This window comes from Podarcis erhardii (genome assembly GCF_964252035.2).
Source record: "Podarcis erhardii genome assembly, chromosome: 15".
In the NCBI taxonomy this organism is placed as follows: domain Eukaryota; kingdom Metazoa; phylum Chordata; class Lepidosauria; order Squamata; family Lacertidae; genus Podarcis; species Podarcis erhardii.
The window spans coordinates 17,381,666-17,397,002 of NC_138505.1; the positions used below are offsets into that span (position 1 = coordinate 17,381,666).

Here is a 15,337-nt window from a genome sequence, read left to right on the forward strand (position 1 = left end):
AGCAGCACAATGCAAATTGAAAGGCTCATTTGCGCCCAGAGGTTGTTGTCAAGGCCAGCAGCAGCAGCAGCTGAAAGGAAGGGTTTGCTGCAACCCGGGATGTGACTGGTTCGAAACTCAACTCTGCATGAATTTGCAGGCTGTTGTAATGATTAAAGTGGGTGTAAAGCACTTTGAATGCTGTAGGCTCCCCCAACCTGGTGCCCACCAGATATTCTGGATTATGACTTCCATCAACCTGGAGTTGTAGCACAAAACATTGGAGGAAGGGCATTGCATAGATAAAAACAGATATTGGGGGGGGGTTATCCCCCCCCGCAGGGTCAGTCTAGATGATACACTAGGTCCCTTCCAGGCTGCCTTACAGAAGAGGCTGCAGAAGCATCCAGAAAGTTCCTTTGTTAACATAATGACCTTGGCTGGTCAGTTAAGTACTGCTATTTACCATATCCAAAGCGGTTGCTCTGTTGTCATAGGAACAAATGGGCGGCATTTTGCTACCTCACCTGCCTGGATGCCAAGTTATTGTAGGATGGAGAATAGGCCAAGGCGGGGTTGTATATGGGATAGTTGTATGTTTATGTTTGCCTGATGCTGGAAGCTGGGGACACAGAGGTGTGTCTTGCTCTGTACTGGACCCCAAGCTGTGGCTTTCCTGGAAACCTAACCTAAGCAAGTTCTGTTATAGTGCTAATACTGTGAGCCCCTCCACTCTATGCTCAGGTTGTAAATATATGTGTAAACCAAGCCATATATCTTAAGGATGTCGCAGTCTCCACTGACTGTCATTCCAAGGAAACTGAATCCCGGGTAAGCATAGGCATCCCTGGAGTCTGCCGCTGCTTGGAGACTGGAGTGCAGGGAGCAGTGAGTTTCAGAGACTTTCTACAAATTCAAAGAAGCTAAACTCAAGCTTAGAGACTTGAAGCTTGTAATTAAATTTGCAATTTTTTGGCAAAATGGGCCATGGGCAGGCATTTGCAATTACAAATGCAAGCCAGACTCGGGAGATTATTGTTTCAGCGTGACTTTTTAATATTTAGTTACTGCTAACAAGGTGGCGGAGGTGGAAAGAGAAAGATGCAACAAGTTTCTCTTTTCTCTATAGAGCTGGAATAGTTTGCACCAGTCCAGATGTTTCCATTTTTTGCCCTTTGGGAACAGGGATGCCACTCCCCTCCTCCAGTGGGGAGGTCAAACCGCTGCATTAGCAGCACCCAAGTAGCATGCCTGAAAGGTCCTGAGCTGCCCAGACAAGACCCCCCTCTCAGCTTCACTGATGTGGTCCCAAGGAAAGCAGAACAAAACATTTGGCACCAGCAGGAGTTGCCAGGAGGCGGCGCTTGGGACTGCACACCGGAGCTGTGCAGGGTTTACTCCTTAGCTTTTTCTTCTCCCAAAGATATCCCGCAAGGCTGCGGAGATTTAGGGTCAGAGTTTTCCTTCTCCTAGGATGGCTACCTTCCCAGGTTGATGAGTCCCATCTGCCCCTCACAAGCCTCCATAGCACATGCATAAACCACCTTCTTGACCATTGACTGTGCAAAAATATTTATATTTTTTAAAACCCATTTTCCCCCTATATGGTTCCTCCTTTCTTTGTGCACCTCTAATTTCCTTACACGAAACACCCACTTTACTACTACGGAATGTCCTCAAACATTCACCTTTGAAAGCAGAGCACAATGCTGCTTTTTCTTTCTTATGACCTGCACGCCACCTCACTCTTCCCTGCCACACACACACACACACACACACACACACACACACGTGTGTGTGTGTGTGTGTGTGTAGGTAGGTAGCTAATTACAGCTGTGAAGAGCCAGCTGAGCTGTGTCTCAGCAGCCCCCGCTGAGTGCTCACTTAATTCTCCGAAAATTCACTTCTCAGTTTGAAAAGACAATAATAGCTTAAGAATAATTGACGTGTTAATAAGAAGATGCTTTGAAGTTGGCATTTCCTCATTTTGGTGAAGCAGAGGCTGCGTGGGGGGAAGTAGTTCTAAGCAGAGGCAGGAGAACAACCTGGGCAGAGGAGTTTAGTGCGTCTGTGGGAGAGTCTCCCTAGAAAGGTTGCCAACTTCCATGTGCAGGGAGGGCTTCTGTGCCTTTCAGCAGCTGCTGGCTGTGCTGAAATTTAGCAGGAGACTTCCCCATTGCTTTGCCTTCCGATGTTTGAAGAAGCTCCCTGTTCAATTTCCGTAACAGGAGGTGGTAGTGAATAACACAGGAGCAATGTCAGATTAAAAAGTTGGCAAATCCATTGCCTATTCCTCCCTGCACTGGGTTCTTCTAAGCCCTCCTCTTCCAGCCCGCAAGCCAATGGGACAGGGAAGTTGTGGCCTGGGGGAGAAACTGGACGTCAGACCCAGCTTGGATGATCACCTGAAAGGCAGGAAGGGCAGAGGCGCACCTGGAGCGGCACACATGCTGTGCACCCAGGGGTGGGGCCATGGGGAGCGTCCCAGGGGGTAAGCCACCCATGGTGGGCTGCTTCCTGGGCGGCGGCAGGGGGGAGGGAGCCATGCTGACTTGCCTGCAGCCTTCCTCCCTCTTCCTTTGGCAGCTCGGGGGAGGCTCCCCCCCCCCAGGAAGCAGCCCAGGAGCAAGGGGGCAATGGTGCCCCCCCTGCCCGGGACTCCCAAGCCTCCCCATAGCTGTCAAAACGAAGGGTGGAGGGGGAAGGCCGCCGGCAAGGCCGCGCAGCTCCGCTCTTTCCCCCGACGGCTCGGGGTAGGCTTGGGAGTCATGGGCGGGCAGCATGCTGAATGTCACCCCCTCAGTGATGACACCCAGGGTGGACCACCCCCACTTCCTCTGCCCCTGAGGAAGGGGGCGCTTTTTGTTTGCTTCAAGTCAGGGTGGTAGTAGAAGCAGACTTATGGAGCACAGGATCCTATGATGCAAATGTGCACATTGACTTATGCAAGTGCGGGCTGACTTTCAGAGGATTGGATAGCTCAGTTGGTTAGAATGTGGTGCTGATAAGGTCAAGGCTGCAGGTTCAATCCCCACTTGGGACAGTTGCCTATTCCTGCATTGCAGGGGGTTGGACTAGATGATCCTAAGGGTCCCTTCTATCACTCTTGCTGCCAGGGCTTCTTGTGAGCTCTGGGGCACCAACAGGATTTCCTGGGATCAGGATGTAGTGTGTGCATTGCCCCCCCCCCCAAATCTTGGGAAACCTGTTGTTGAGAACTGTAAATTGTGCAGCTATTTAAAAAACGGACTCATCTTGTCCAACCCTGTCTCATTCTTTCTCACCCACACCCAGCTCCAGCTTGTGCTTCTGGGCAAATTAAGGTGGTGGGTGGGCAGAGACACACAGGCACTCTGTCTTGCAGTGTACCAAGCAAAGATATTCTTTAAAAGGGAAGAGGGACGTGGGATGAGATATGGTGGACTGCATCAGCCCTTCCCCAGCGAATCAAAACTTTTCTGGCCTCCCGAGGACCCCTCCCTCCATTTTGGTGATTAAAATAGGCAGAGCCCTTGGTCTCTCCCCCAGCCCAGTACACCAAGAGGGTGCAGATTGCCCCCCTCCTCAACTATCATCAGACTGATCATTTGAGGATGGGGTGACCAGCTGGAGGGAGGGGAGTTGTGTGCCCAACATTCATAGGAAGAATGTGGGGGGGAGGTCGCACAGACCAGCTGCTGCTGTGCAGCCCCAAAAATTTTTGAAAAGTGTGAACGCGGCCCCTAGAGCTCCCCAAAGCCATTAGCCACCCCTGGATCACCCCCTGTGACCTGGCAAAAGGTTGCGTGCAAAGTGTTGAGAAGCATTTGGGCATTTAAGCAGCAACCAGAGTTCAGAGTCAGGCAACAGGCATCTGGTACGGCCTGCTGCTCTCATAGGGGCCAACAAGATGCATGTGGGAAACCTGGAAGCAGGACCTGATCCCAAGATCCCTCTCCCTTCCTGTGGTTTCCAGCAATTGGTATTCAGAAGCATTATTGCCTCTGACTGCGGAGGCAGAGCAGGGCCATTATGCCTAGTAGCTGTCACTGTCTCCTGTGGAGGGGAGTTCCACAGTTTAGCTCTGCACGGCGTGAAGAGGTCCTCTATCTGTCCTGAATCTTCTTCCAGCGTTGTTCAGTTTCTTCGGTCTGAGGAAGAGAGATGCCATCACGCCCACACAGACCCTCCCTTGATCCACACGCCACACACAGGATTGTCTTGATGAGCTTTTATATAGAGATATTTATATAGATATTTATATATAGATTTTGTTTCTTTCAAGTGAAATTTCTGTGGATCCCACGTTTCCCCTGCTGGTCTCATCAAATAATCCCATGATTCTTCAGATGCCGACATGCCGGCCGGCTCAGTTCAGTTCCTCAGTGTGGAGTCAAAATTTGCGCTCCATTATTCCGTTTTGTTCCCTCACCCACGGGCAGGAGGAGGAGGAAGAAGAGGGGACCTCACCCTTGTTCCTCTCCCAGCCCTCGGTGAACAACCCTGTAAACAACACACCGTCTGAGGCCAACACGGCCATTTTGGACTACAACTCCCATCAGCACGTGCTGGCTGAGGCTGATGGGATTTGTAGTCCAAAACAGCCAGAGGGCTACCATGTTGGTGGCAGCTGGCCTAGGTCATTCTGGTGATTGGGATTGCTTTGTACATCACATGTAGGGGGAGGGAGTTGAACCTCTCCATCCCCCCAAAAAAGGTTTCTCCCACCCCCATTGCTCTGCAATTTGGCTTGAGAAGAAGTCTCTGTTTTGGCAATTGTAATGAGTGATTAAGGAAGGGAGTGATAGAAGAGGAAGGGAGGGTCCTAACCCTGCTCCCCTCCTCCCCAACCATAAGGCAATGCTGGACCTGAAATGTTCATTCTAAGAGGTGCGGTGGGTGGGGTGGGGGTGGAGCTCTGAGGAAGGAAATCTGTCCTACAGAAGATTTTTTCCCCCGAGGTTGGGGAGAAGCATGTAGTGAAGTCAGCAGTGGGCAGCAGCAGCAGAGGGAGGTGGTAAGGAAACGATCCCTAGCACAACTCCCTGCCACCCCCCGCTAAATTGGTCCATGGGGTCTGGGCAGAGGGCACATGTGCATCTATGGGGATGGGGTCTCCTTCCCCACTCAGGTCTGTTTTCTCCAAGGCTCCACTTTTGGTGGAGGGGGCTGAAACTGCCATCAATTTCTTGAAAGGAGGCAGTGGCTGAAATCCCCCCTCCTCAAAAAAGGGGGGCTTTTCCTTGTCTGCCTCCTAACTTGGAACCAGCGGGCGCTTGCTGTGTCTCCCTGACCCACGTGATCCCTCTCTCCCTGCTGCCATGCTTTTATTTCTGTGCGCTCCCCCCCCCATCTGAAGCATTCAGAATATGGTGGGAGATGGGGAGAAGGATGGTGGGGAGAAGGTGAAGAGTTTCTACAGAAGGAGGGGCTTCGATGCAAGGGCCTGGGTTACAACGGAGGGAGGGAGGGAGGGGAAACAGCAGTTTTCAGTGGGTGGTCGTGTGTGTGCGAGTGGGACAAGTTGTTCTGCTTTTGGAGCAGGGGAGGGCTGGCTACTCGATCTCCAAGATCAGGTCGTCCCCTTCCAAGCTCATCTCCGGCTTGACGTAGATCTTCTTGATGGTCCCCGTCAAGGGCGAATTGACCACCGTCTCCATCTTCATGGCACTCAGGACGCAGAGGGGCTTCCCCTTCTCGATGGGGTCCCCTTCCCGCACTTTGATGTCAATCACCTTTCCAGGCATGGGGGCCCCAATCTGGCCTTTGACATCCTTCAGGGCTTTGGGGTGGAAATGCATTTCCTGGAGTAGAAGTGAGAGAGGAGAGGAATGATATGCCAGGATTGCTTTTCCCAGTCTAGACTACAATGCCCATCAGCCCCAGATGCTGGGGCACCAAGTAGGGGCTGGCTGATGGGAGCTGTAGTCCCAGAGTATAAATCGGAGTTGGAAGGGAGCCTGAGGGTCATCTAGTCCAACCCCCTGCAATGCAGGCATCTCAACTAGATCATACTTTTGTGTGTTCACTTCTCAAATCTTTATTGGCATATAGACAAGATTCTAGTAAGGTTCAGTACAATGAAATCACTCAGCAAAATCTGCAACTAGCAATTAAGATAGTGTTGAATAATATTCACGAATCCTCAGTGCATACATGACTGATGGTCAAGCAACCTCTGCTTAAAAACTTCCAAGGAAGGGAGAGTCCACCACTTCTTTGTGGGAGTCTGTTCCACTGCTGAACAGCTCAGCTCTTACTAAGGCCAAAGATTTAGACTAAAGGTATAGCCTAGACTTCTCTCTTGATTTCTTTGTGTGTAGAATTTGGTATTTCAACTGTTGTTTTTTAACACAGGAGCCCATTGGACTATGCCGCCCCCCTAATTTGAAACAGTACACTCCCTAGACAGCTGACATCCTATCAGTCCTCTGAACATGTAGACTGGCTCATAGATTGTTTAAAAATGTAACTGGAGATAGAGATTCACGGAGGAGGAGGAGGAGTGGGAGTCTATTGTCGGCTTTCAGCGGTTAGCCAAGAGAACCTCCATGTGCACCTCTCCTGTCATGCTGGAAGCTGTTTCCTTCATGCCCCCTCTTAGGGATCTCCTGGATGGGTCTGGCTGAGCCCTCTGTTGGGAACAGGATGCAGGGTAAGGTGCTGGATCAGATGAGAAGGGACCAGGCCCCAAAGGGATGCAATACCAGCATTGTATTGTCATTTGTTAAATCACCGCTGGTGAGTAAGAATTGTATTTTCAACCCCCTACTTACCCACCTCTGAGGCTGATTGTTACTGGCATTTCAGTGCTGATGAATCTTGTTATTTTTAATATTTCCATTGCTGGTTGCAAGATTATTATTTTTTTCAGGAGGGCACGGATGAATTTTAATGATTAGAGAAGCATCCAAACCGAGCAAAACAAACGCACCCGAAAGGGCACTCGATTCATCTTCCCGAACTGCAAGTCTAATCTTGCAAGCTGTGATCTGGTTCTTGGCTCCAGCTTGTCCACCCACTTATCTATCCCTGGTCCTTATTTGCTCATGGCTAGCCTGCTTATTTATTACCTGTTGGAAGTCTGGGTGCCACTCAGAAAAGGGGTTAGCATGGCGTTTAAACAGATAGAGACCTCCAGATTATCCCCATACCTTTGAACTCTGTGCTGACCTCATTCTACCCTTTGAAGTTGGACTGATACTTTTTAGGTTGCATCCTATTAACAACTTCCTCCTGCCAGTCTCATTTGACCTTGAGATGTGAGGCCATTTTGGATTTATCTTCTGAGAACGAGGGGGCAAGCATGGCTTCTTTGGTTCTCCAACTAGACAGTTAGCTAGGACTATAGAACTCTTTCCTATCAAGGAGAGTGTACCACCTCTTGTGGGAGTCTGTTCCACTGTCAAACTCTTTCCTATTAATTTGATGCCTTCATACTCCACCTTTTCCCCAAGGAGCTCAAGGTAGTGTGCCTGGTTCTCCCTCATTTTTTTAATCCCCACAACAACCCTGTGAGGTGGATTGTGATGAGATGCATCAGTGACTGGCCTTCAAGGTCATCCAGTGAGTCTCGTGGCCGAGTGGGGGCATTTGAACCCCAGTCACTCCCATGTTCTAGTCTGAAACTCTAACTACTAGACTACCACTGGCTCTCGATAACCATAAGCTTTCTTGTTTTATTTTATAGCTTTCAACTAAATGTGTGCTCCAATCAAGGGTTCAAGGGCCTTCTTGGTAGTGGCACCCGCCTGTGGAACGCCCTCCCATCAGTTGTCAAGGAAATAAACAACTACCTGACTTTTAGAAGACATCTGAAGGTAGCCCTGTGTAGGGAAGTTTATAACATTTGATGTTTGACTATGGTTTTATAATTTGTTGGAAGCCACCCAGAATGGCTGGGGCAACCCAGTCAGATGGACGGGGTAATAATAATAATAATAATAATAATAATAATAATAATAATAATAATAATAATATACATTTAACTAAAGTTAGCTTCTGCTGCAGCACACAAAATCCGCAGGGTAATCTTACCTTCATGGCTTTTGTGTCCTTGACCAGGATGGAGCGCAGTTGCCCATTCATTTCAAAGAAGACCTCCCTCTGGCCGGCCCGGTTTAAGTCTCCCAGCGCCAAGGCTTTGATGTGGAGGGTCTTGCCACGTTCCAGCTCCACCTACGTGTTGGGAAGACAGTAAGCTCTGAGTTCCCTTGTCCTGGAGGGCCTGGTAGGCTAAAGCTCAGGGGAAGAGCATCTCCTTTGCATGCAGAAAGGTCCCAAGTTCAATCCCTGGTATCTTCAGGTAAGGCTGGGGGACACCTACGTGAACCCACCGAGAGCTGCTGCCAGTCAGTGTAGACAGCACTGAGCCAGATAGATTCACTAGGCAGCTGTTTCCTGTGCCTTTCTGTGAAGAGAATACTGAGCTAAATGAACTTACAGTCTGACTGATGAGACAGATTCATAGAATCATATAGCCCAACTCCCTGCAATGAAGGAATATGAAGCTGTCCTATATGGGGATCAAACTGGCAACCTTGGCGTTATCAGCACCATGCTCTTACCACTTGAACTATCCAGGTGATTCCTATTTAAGACCAGCCCTTTATGCAGAAACATGCAGACTAGAACCTTGTTTTGTTTTTGAGGACACGACTTTAGCTCAGTGACCAAACATTTGCTCTGCAATGACATTTCCAGGCTGGGTTAGGTACTGCTGCCCCAAAGGTACCTTAGTGTGGGGAGGGCCAAATAACTGTCCCTCATTGAGACATTGCCAGCTTCTGATAATGGCCCACCCCCAGATCGCTGGGGAAGAGCAGCTACACCCAGTTTGGAGGTGCCCCACTCCCTCTGCCTCTTGGCAAAGGGGCTTGTGTGAATCTCTGCCCCCCACCCTTCGGGTCACCTCAAACTCTTCTGCGATCTTCGGCCCCTCCAGGAAGAGGCGGGTGTTGAGGCATTCGACGGGGCCAAAGTTGGCTGTGAAATCCTTGAACTCGTTGAAGACCTTGGGGTACATAGCAGCTGAGAGAACGTCCTCTGGGGTGATCTCTTCTTCGTGCTGTTCGCACAGCTCCTTCTCCAACTTCACAAAGTCCATGGGCGGAAGGGAGGCCCCCGGGCGGCCTTCAACGCGGGGCAGGTCTTTTAATACCTGGAGGAGTGCAAAGGAGACAACAGCTCGTGTCCCTGATGGGGTGACTCTTGACCAGGGGCTGGGAAACAACTGAGGACAAGAGATCACCTCTCCCCAGAGATCCCTACCTGGAAACTCAGACAGGGCACTGCTGAGAGAACCGCATGTTCCAGAGGTGCGCTTTGCTTATGTAAGAAATGGGCCTTTTAGTGTTGTGCCTCCAGCCCTCTGGAAGCTGTTACCAGCCGAAATGAAGAAAGATCTTCTAATGTCTTCTTGCTTAAGAAGGATTTTCCTGAGGTGTGACCCAGTTAATCCCACTCAAGAGTAGACCTTCTGAATTTGGTGGACTTTGCTGATTTCAAAGCGTCTCCTCAGAGTATGACTGACCTGGCTATCTCCCTAAATACATAAAAATGCACCTCCACCACAGTGTAGGATTTGCAATGCTGCGTCATAAACCTGGATTTGCATGAAATCTGGATGGGGGAAAGGGAAGAGGGGGAATTGGTGGTCTAAAGCAACAACAGAAGTTTGAGTAAAGCAGCGTTGCAGGGAACCGAGAAGAAAATGTCGGTTAAAGAAGCTGTGAGAATGGTAGGGGTATGAGGGGCTGGGGGTTTGTGTGAAGGGTAAAGGGAGTGGTGGGAGTTATGAATTGATTTATTTTGGTCACTGACCAGAGGGGTGGTGGGAGTAAGAAGAGGCTGTGTTGGCGAACAACATGAGTAGGGGTGGCAGCCCCATGTCTGATATGATTATCATCCATGGAACCCTAATGTCAGGGAATGGTCTGAAGACGAGGACTGGGAGATGCATTCTGTGGCTGACCAGCTTCTCTCCGATGGAGAGCTGGAGGGGGAAGAGTTGCCTCCCTTGTTCACAGTGTGTGCAGAAGCAGAGAGAGAGGCAGGAGCTGAACAGCTTAGGGGGGAGTTACCCAGTTACGAGATAATGACAACAGAACCAGAAGGGAGGGGGCAGCTAGTGGAGACGTCTCTTGAGAGTGTGGGGGACCTCCCCTCGGACTTGGAGATCCGAGCGTATAAGAGAAGAAAGGAGTCAGAGGGAGGGAGGAACTTCCTGTTGGTGCCCAAAATACTGCAGTAGCCGGAAGAATGATTAGACTAGGCAACTGCTTCCTTAAGGAGAGCTGTGTATTTGTGTTCACAACATGACGCTGTAATAAAAGAACTATGAATCTACCAACTGCTCATTAATTCTTATCTGGGAAGTTGCAGAAGGGAGGGGAGAACTCTCCACGCCTGACACCAAAGGTGCTTACCTTGGAGCGGAAGGGCTCTGGGAACCCCCCATAGGGGATACCAATGTAGCCCTGCAGGAACTCCACCACCGAGAGCGGGAAGGAGAGCTCGTCTGCCTGAGCCTCCACTTCCTCCCGCGTCAGGTTGTTCTGGACCATGAACTGCGCCAGGTCGCCCACAATCTTGGAGGAGGGCGTCACCTGCAGGGAGCAGGAAGGGGTGGGGGGAAGAAGAGGGAAAAGGTGAGAAGACGGCTCCCTCTTGGGAGAGGGCTGATGAGCCACTGGTTCTCCCTATGGTCAAGAGATGTAGAAATTTTACAAAGCAAATAAATAAATAAATAAATAAATAAATAAATAAATAAATAAATAAATAAAATCCACCCATCCATGCCAAATTCTAGTGTCACGGGAGAAGGAAAAAGCCTTTCTCCATCCACTTTATCCACGCCATGCAGAATTTTGCAAACTTTTGTCTCCGCTCACCTTTCCTCCAAATTAAAAAGTCCCAAATGCTGCAATCTCCCTTCATGGAGGAGTTGCTCCAACCCCAAAGCACAAAGCCCCCATGGCATCTTTATCATAGAACTGCAGAGTTGGAAGGGACCACGAGGGTCATCTAGTCCAACCCCCCGCAATGCAGGAATCTTTGGCCCAAGGTGGGGCTCGAACTCACAACCCTGAGATTCTTTGGTGCCCTGGCTGCCCCAAAGGCCCGCCCTTCCTCCTCTCCTTGCTGTGGATGGGAGGGAAGCCGCTGGGCGTTGGGCCCTGGATGAAGCGTCACTTACCTTGATGAGGTCCCCCAGGAGCTTGTTGGCCTCGACGTAGGCCTTTTTCACCTGCTTGAACTTGTTCCCCAGCCCCATGCTGTGGGCCTGGAAGTGGAGGTTGGTGTACTGGCCTCCGGGGATCTCGTTCTCGTACACATCCGCGTTGCCGGACTTCATGGTGGCCGTGCAGTCAAAGGAGGCGTAGAGGCCCCGCGCCATCTCCCAGTATTCACTGTAGTCAAACACTTTCTCTATCTGGATGCCTGAGTGGGGGAAAGAGAGCTCTATGTAGTGGGGTAGGAATGGGAAACCTCGTTGCTTTAGTCCAGGTGGGGAACAGTAGCTATTGGGGTTAGCAGATGCTGAAAGCCTTCTCCTCCATGCATTTGTCCAATCCTCTTTTACAAGCCATGGAGGCCAGCCCTTCCATTAGACAGGATGAGGTAAATACCTCAGGGGGCAGATGCTAGGGTTTGGGAATCAATGCCGAGGTGCTGGGGGGAAGAATTGTGCCTGCATTGCACCCCCTAAGCTGCTCTCAGGGGCAGTGGAGGGTGTGGCGCCATCACCAGTCTTGAAGAAAGATACAACTGCCAACTGGTTGGCTCTTATGTGTAAGGGAGAGAGGGCGCCATTTTGTTTTTTGCCTCAGGCAATCAAATGTTTTGGGCTAGCTCTTTTTGAAACCTTTGCCACATCTTGCAGTAGCAATTTGTTAAATATGTCTTATTACCAACCCTTCAACAAAAGGTCCCACAGCTGGTTACAAAACAATCAGGAGTTTTAGGAAGATGTGTCAAAATTCTTAATAATTTAAATAACATCAAAACCATCTCACTAACACTAGAAGCAGCATAGAGTTACTCAACAAGAAGGTAAACCATCAGAATTTTCAAAAGCTATGGTAAAAATACATGCCTTTAGCTAGCTTCCAAAGCACGGGTCACATTCACACCACACATTTAAAAGGCTATGCAAATTAAATAAAGCAGATTACATACATATCTTTTGGGATTGTTCTCAAATAGAAATATTCTGGAAAACCATTCAGGCTAATATCTCTGATAGGTTAGGATATTATATTCCCTTTGGAAGCAATAATATTTCTGCTTGGTCATCTAAAATAGGTTATTATAGAAAATGATCAAGAAACGGTGTTCAACCTTATAACTGCTGCTAAAGTTATAATAGCTAAAAATAGGGGGAAGCATATTTTCTAATACATCTGAATGGACTGAGAAAATTTGGCTTATAGCAACTATGATTAAGCTAATTTATTGTAAAAGAATACATCTAAACTAACCTAACAGGTTTGTGGAAAAAAATATATTTTTCAGGAATGTTTCAGAACAAGTTCAGTGATAACACCCAACCTTATGCTGCTTTCAACCTGCTGTAACAATATTTTACTATGCTCTTTCTCTTTGTTTTTGTTTTTAGTGAAATAAATGCATTTAAAAGCCAAACAGAATGCTATGATAGAATCCCGTGAGCTGTAGTTTGTTAAGGGTGCTGAGAGTTGTTACGAGGCCCCTATTCCCCTCAAAGAGCTACAACTCCCAGAGTTCCCTCTAGACTGTTAATCCACTCTATAAACTGTAGCTCTGTGAGGTTTATAAGGGGCTTCCTAACAACCCTCAACACCCTTTAACAGCTCCCAGAATGCTTTGGGGGAAGAAGCCATGGTGGCTTGCACCATCATGTATGGTGCCTCTGTGGCCAGGGACAGCACTGGCGCCGGGGACAAACCTCAAGGCCTCCTGCTTCCCTTCTTTCAAGAGAAAGTCCCACCTCTCTAATCCCAGGAAGCCACTCCCTCCTCCCAGTGCCCGATTTCCGCACCTGTGTCATGCTCAGTCCCGCGGGTGCAGGCCACCATGGCGCCCATGCTCGGCTGGGAGGTCATCCCAGACATGGCGTCCACGGCAACGTCCACGATGTCGGCCCCTGCGGCGGCGCAAGCCAGCATGGAGGCCACTCCGGCGCCCGAAGTGTCATGTGTGTGGATGTGCAGTGGGATGTTGGGGAAGTGTTCGCGCAGCGCCGACACCAGCATGGAGGAGGCCTGTGGCTTCAGGACACCGGCCATGTCCTGAAAAAGAGAGAGAGGCTTCAGGGAGGCCGAGGTGGGAATTGCAGAGGGATTGGTGTGAGGGCAAGGTGGGGGAGGGTAAGGCCAGGGCGGGGCTTCATTAAGGGAGGAGTCAGTGAGAGGGGAGGAGCCGAAGCACAATATGGGAGGAGCCACAAGGAAAAAGGCGGATGCAGTGGGAACCAAAACAGGGAAGGGAATGAGCCCCTCTGCTGTGTGGGGTTCAGACCAGTGGCGGACCTCCTTTTACCTTGATGGCCAAGATGTGGGTGCCAGCTTTGACCAGCTCCTCGGCCAGGTTGACGTAGTAGTCCAGGTTGTACTTGGTCCGGCTAGGGTCAGCCACATCCCCCGTGTAGGAGATGGCGGCCTCCACCACGCCTCCTGCCTGCCCAGCCGCCTCCATCCCCAGCAGCATGTTGGGCAGGTAATTGAGGGAGTCAAAGACCCGGAAAATGTCCATCCCGTTCTCCTTGGCCACTTGGCAGAACCTGAGGAAGGGAACATGCAGGATCGCTGAGGGAAGAGGGCTTGGGGCACAAGGGGGGCACGAAGGGGGCATGAGGGAATTCCAACCCTCACCCTACAGACCCCCACATCCTATTTTATAGAATGCAATGTTTTGCATTTCCCTTATAGATTCGCAAAATTGCAGAGGGACAAAGAGGATCATCTAGTCCAACTCCCTGGAATGCAGGAATCTTTTGCCCAAAGTGGGGCTCAAACTCATGACCCTGGGATTAAGAGCTTCATGCCCTACCAACTGAGCTATCCAGGCAGAATCAGTATTTAAGCTACTTAGTTTAACACGCATTGTAAACTGAGTAGAGATTTGCTGAAATGTAAGTGGCATACAAATACAAATTGGGCCGTAGCTCAAGTGGTAGAGCGTTTGCCTCACATGCAGAAGGTCCCGGGTTCAACCCCAGATGTCACCTGCGAGAAGGGCTGGGAGAGACTCCGTGCCCGTGATCCCCAAGAGATGCTGCCAGTCGGTGTAAGCAATACTGAACTAGATGAACCAATGGTCTGAGTCAGTCCTATTTCCCCCCCAAACTGCTCACATAATTTTAGAAAATGTGCTTATCATGCATAATTGGGAAGCCGGACTGCAGATCATCACCCAAGGAACTTACTTGAAGACAGAGTTGTCTGGATAGTTGGTGTAGCCCACAGCGTTGGCCCCTCTCAGCAGCATCTGGAAGGGGATGTTGGGGATGAGCTCACGCAACTCCTGGAGGCGGCGCCAGGGGCATTCGTACAGGAAGCGCATGGCCACATCAAAGGTGGCACCTGAGGATGGTAGATGAGAGGAGGAGGGAGTAGAGCATCAGTGCAATGTTGCAAGAACGTAAGAAGGGCCAGCTGGATCAGGCCAATGGCCCATGTAGTCCAACATCCTATTCTCACAGTGGCCAACCAGTTGCCTCTTCTGGGAAGCCAGAAAACAGAATCCCAGCACATGAGCAATTCTCCCTTCCTGGAGTTTCCAGTAAATTGTATTTGAAAGCATTGATGCCTCTGGCTGTGGAGGTGGAACACAACCATTGTGGCTGGTAGTCATGTCTGGAGGAGCTTTTAATTGGGGGCTCAAGATGTGAACCCTCTTCCTCCCCAGGCTCATTTTGAAAGCCTCAAGGGCTCAGCTTCTACAAAATGGTAATAATTAGGAAGAGAACGGACCCGAGAATGTACTGAACTCAAAAATTAAGGCATATCAGAGGACACACAAATCAAGATTTATTTTCAGCTGTGCAGTAAAAATTCATGTACTAATGATGAAGTGTTCAAAGGCCTCCTGTGAAATATGCCATAATTTGGATTTCTTAGCTTTATGTAAGAATATCATGCGACCTTGAGGACGATGTCCTGATATTTATAAGTAAAATAAATTGTTTTCCAAATGTTACTACCTCCAACACTAGGCATAATAACATTTTTTCCCAGGTAATGTGAATGAAACAAGCCAAATTTGAGTGTTTATGTTTCACTTTAGTTCTCATTCAGTTCTCTTCTTTCGCTTTGTGGTTGTTGTTTTTTTGGTCTTGTGTGTTATTGCAGTGCAAGTTCATGTTTAAATCAATAAAAAGAATTTTTTTTAAAGAGAA

The 15,337-nt window shown here is 49.4% G+C and overlaps 1 protein-coding gene across 11 annotated transcripts in view; it reads right to left on the minus strand.

Moving 5' to 3' along the window:
• Nucleotides 1–4,174: 4,174 nt before the first annotated feature.
• The window catches only part of PC (pyruvate carboxylase), a 264,778-nt gene continuing 253,615 nt past the window's right edge, over nucleotides 4,175–15,337 (minus strand). For all 11 annotated transcript variants that reach the window (XM_081841739.1, XM_081841734.1, XM_081841735.1 and 8 more), the window contains 8 exons: nucleotides 14,366–14,522; nucleotides 13,480–13,720; nucleotides 12,980–13,229; nucleotides 11,156–11,400; nucleotides 10,386–10,565; nucleotides 8,870–9,118; nucleotides 7,996–8,136; nucleotides 4,175–5,762 (listed from right to left, as the gene is read on the minus strand). In XM_081841739.1, coding sequence (XP_081697865.1) covers nucleotides 5,514–5,762; nucleotides 7,996–8,136; nucleotides 8,870–9,118; nucleotides 10,386–10,565; nucleotides 11,156–11,400; nucleotides 12,980–13,229; nucleotides 13,480–13,720; nucleotides 14,366–14,522 — 1,712 coding nt within the window. In that variant the 3' untranslated portion in view covers nucleotides 4,175–5,513. The remainder of the gene's footprint in view (nucleotides 5,763–7,995; nucleotides 8,137–8,869; nucleotides 9,119–10,385; nucleotides 10,566–11,155; nucleotides 11,401–12,979; nucleotides 13,230–13,479; nucleotides 13,721–14,365; nucleotides 14,523–15,337) is intronic.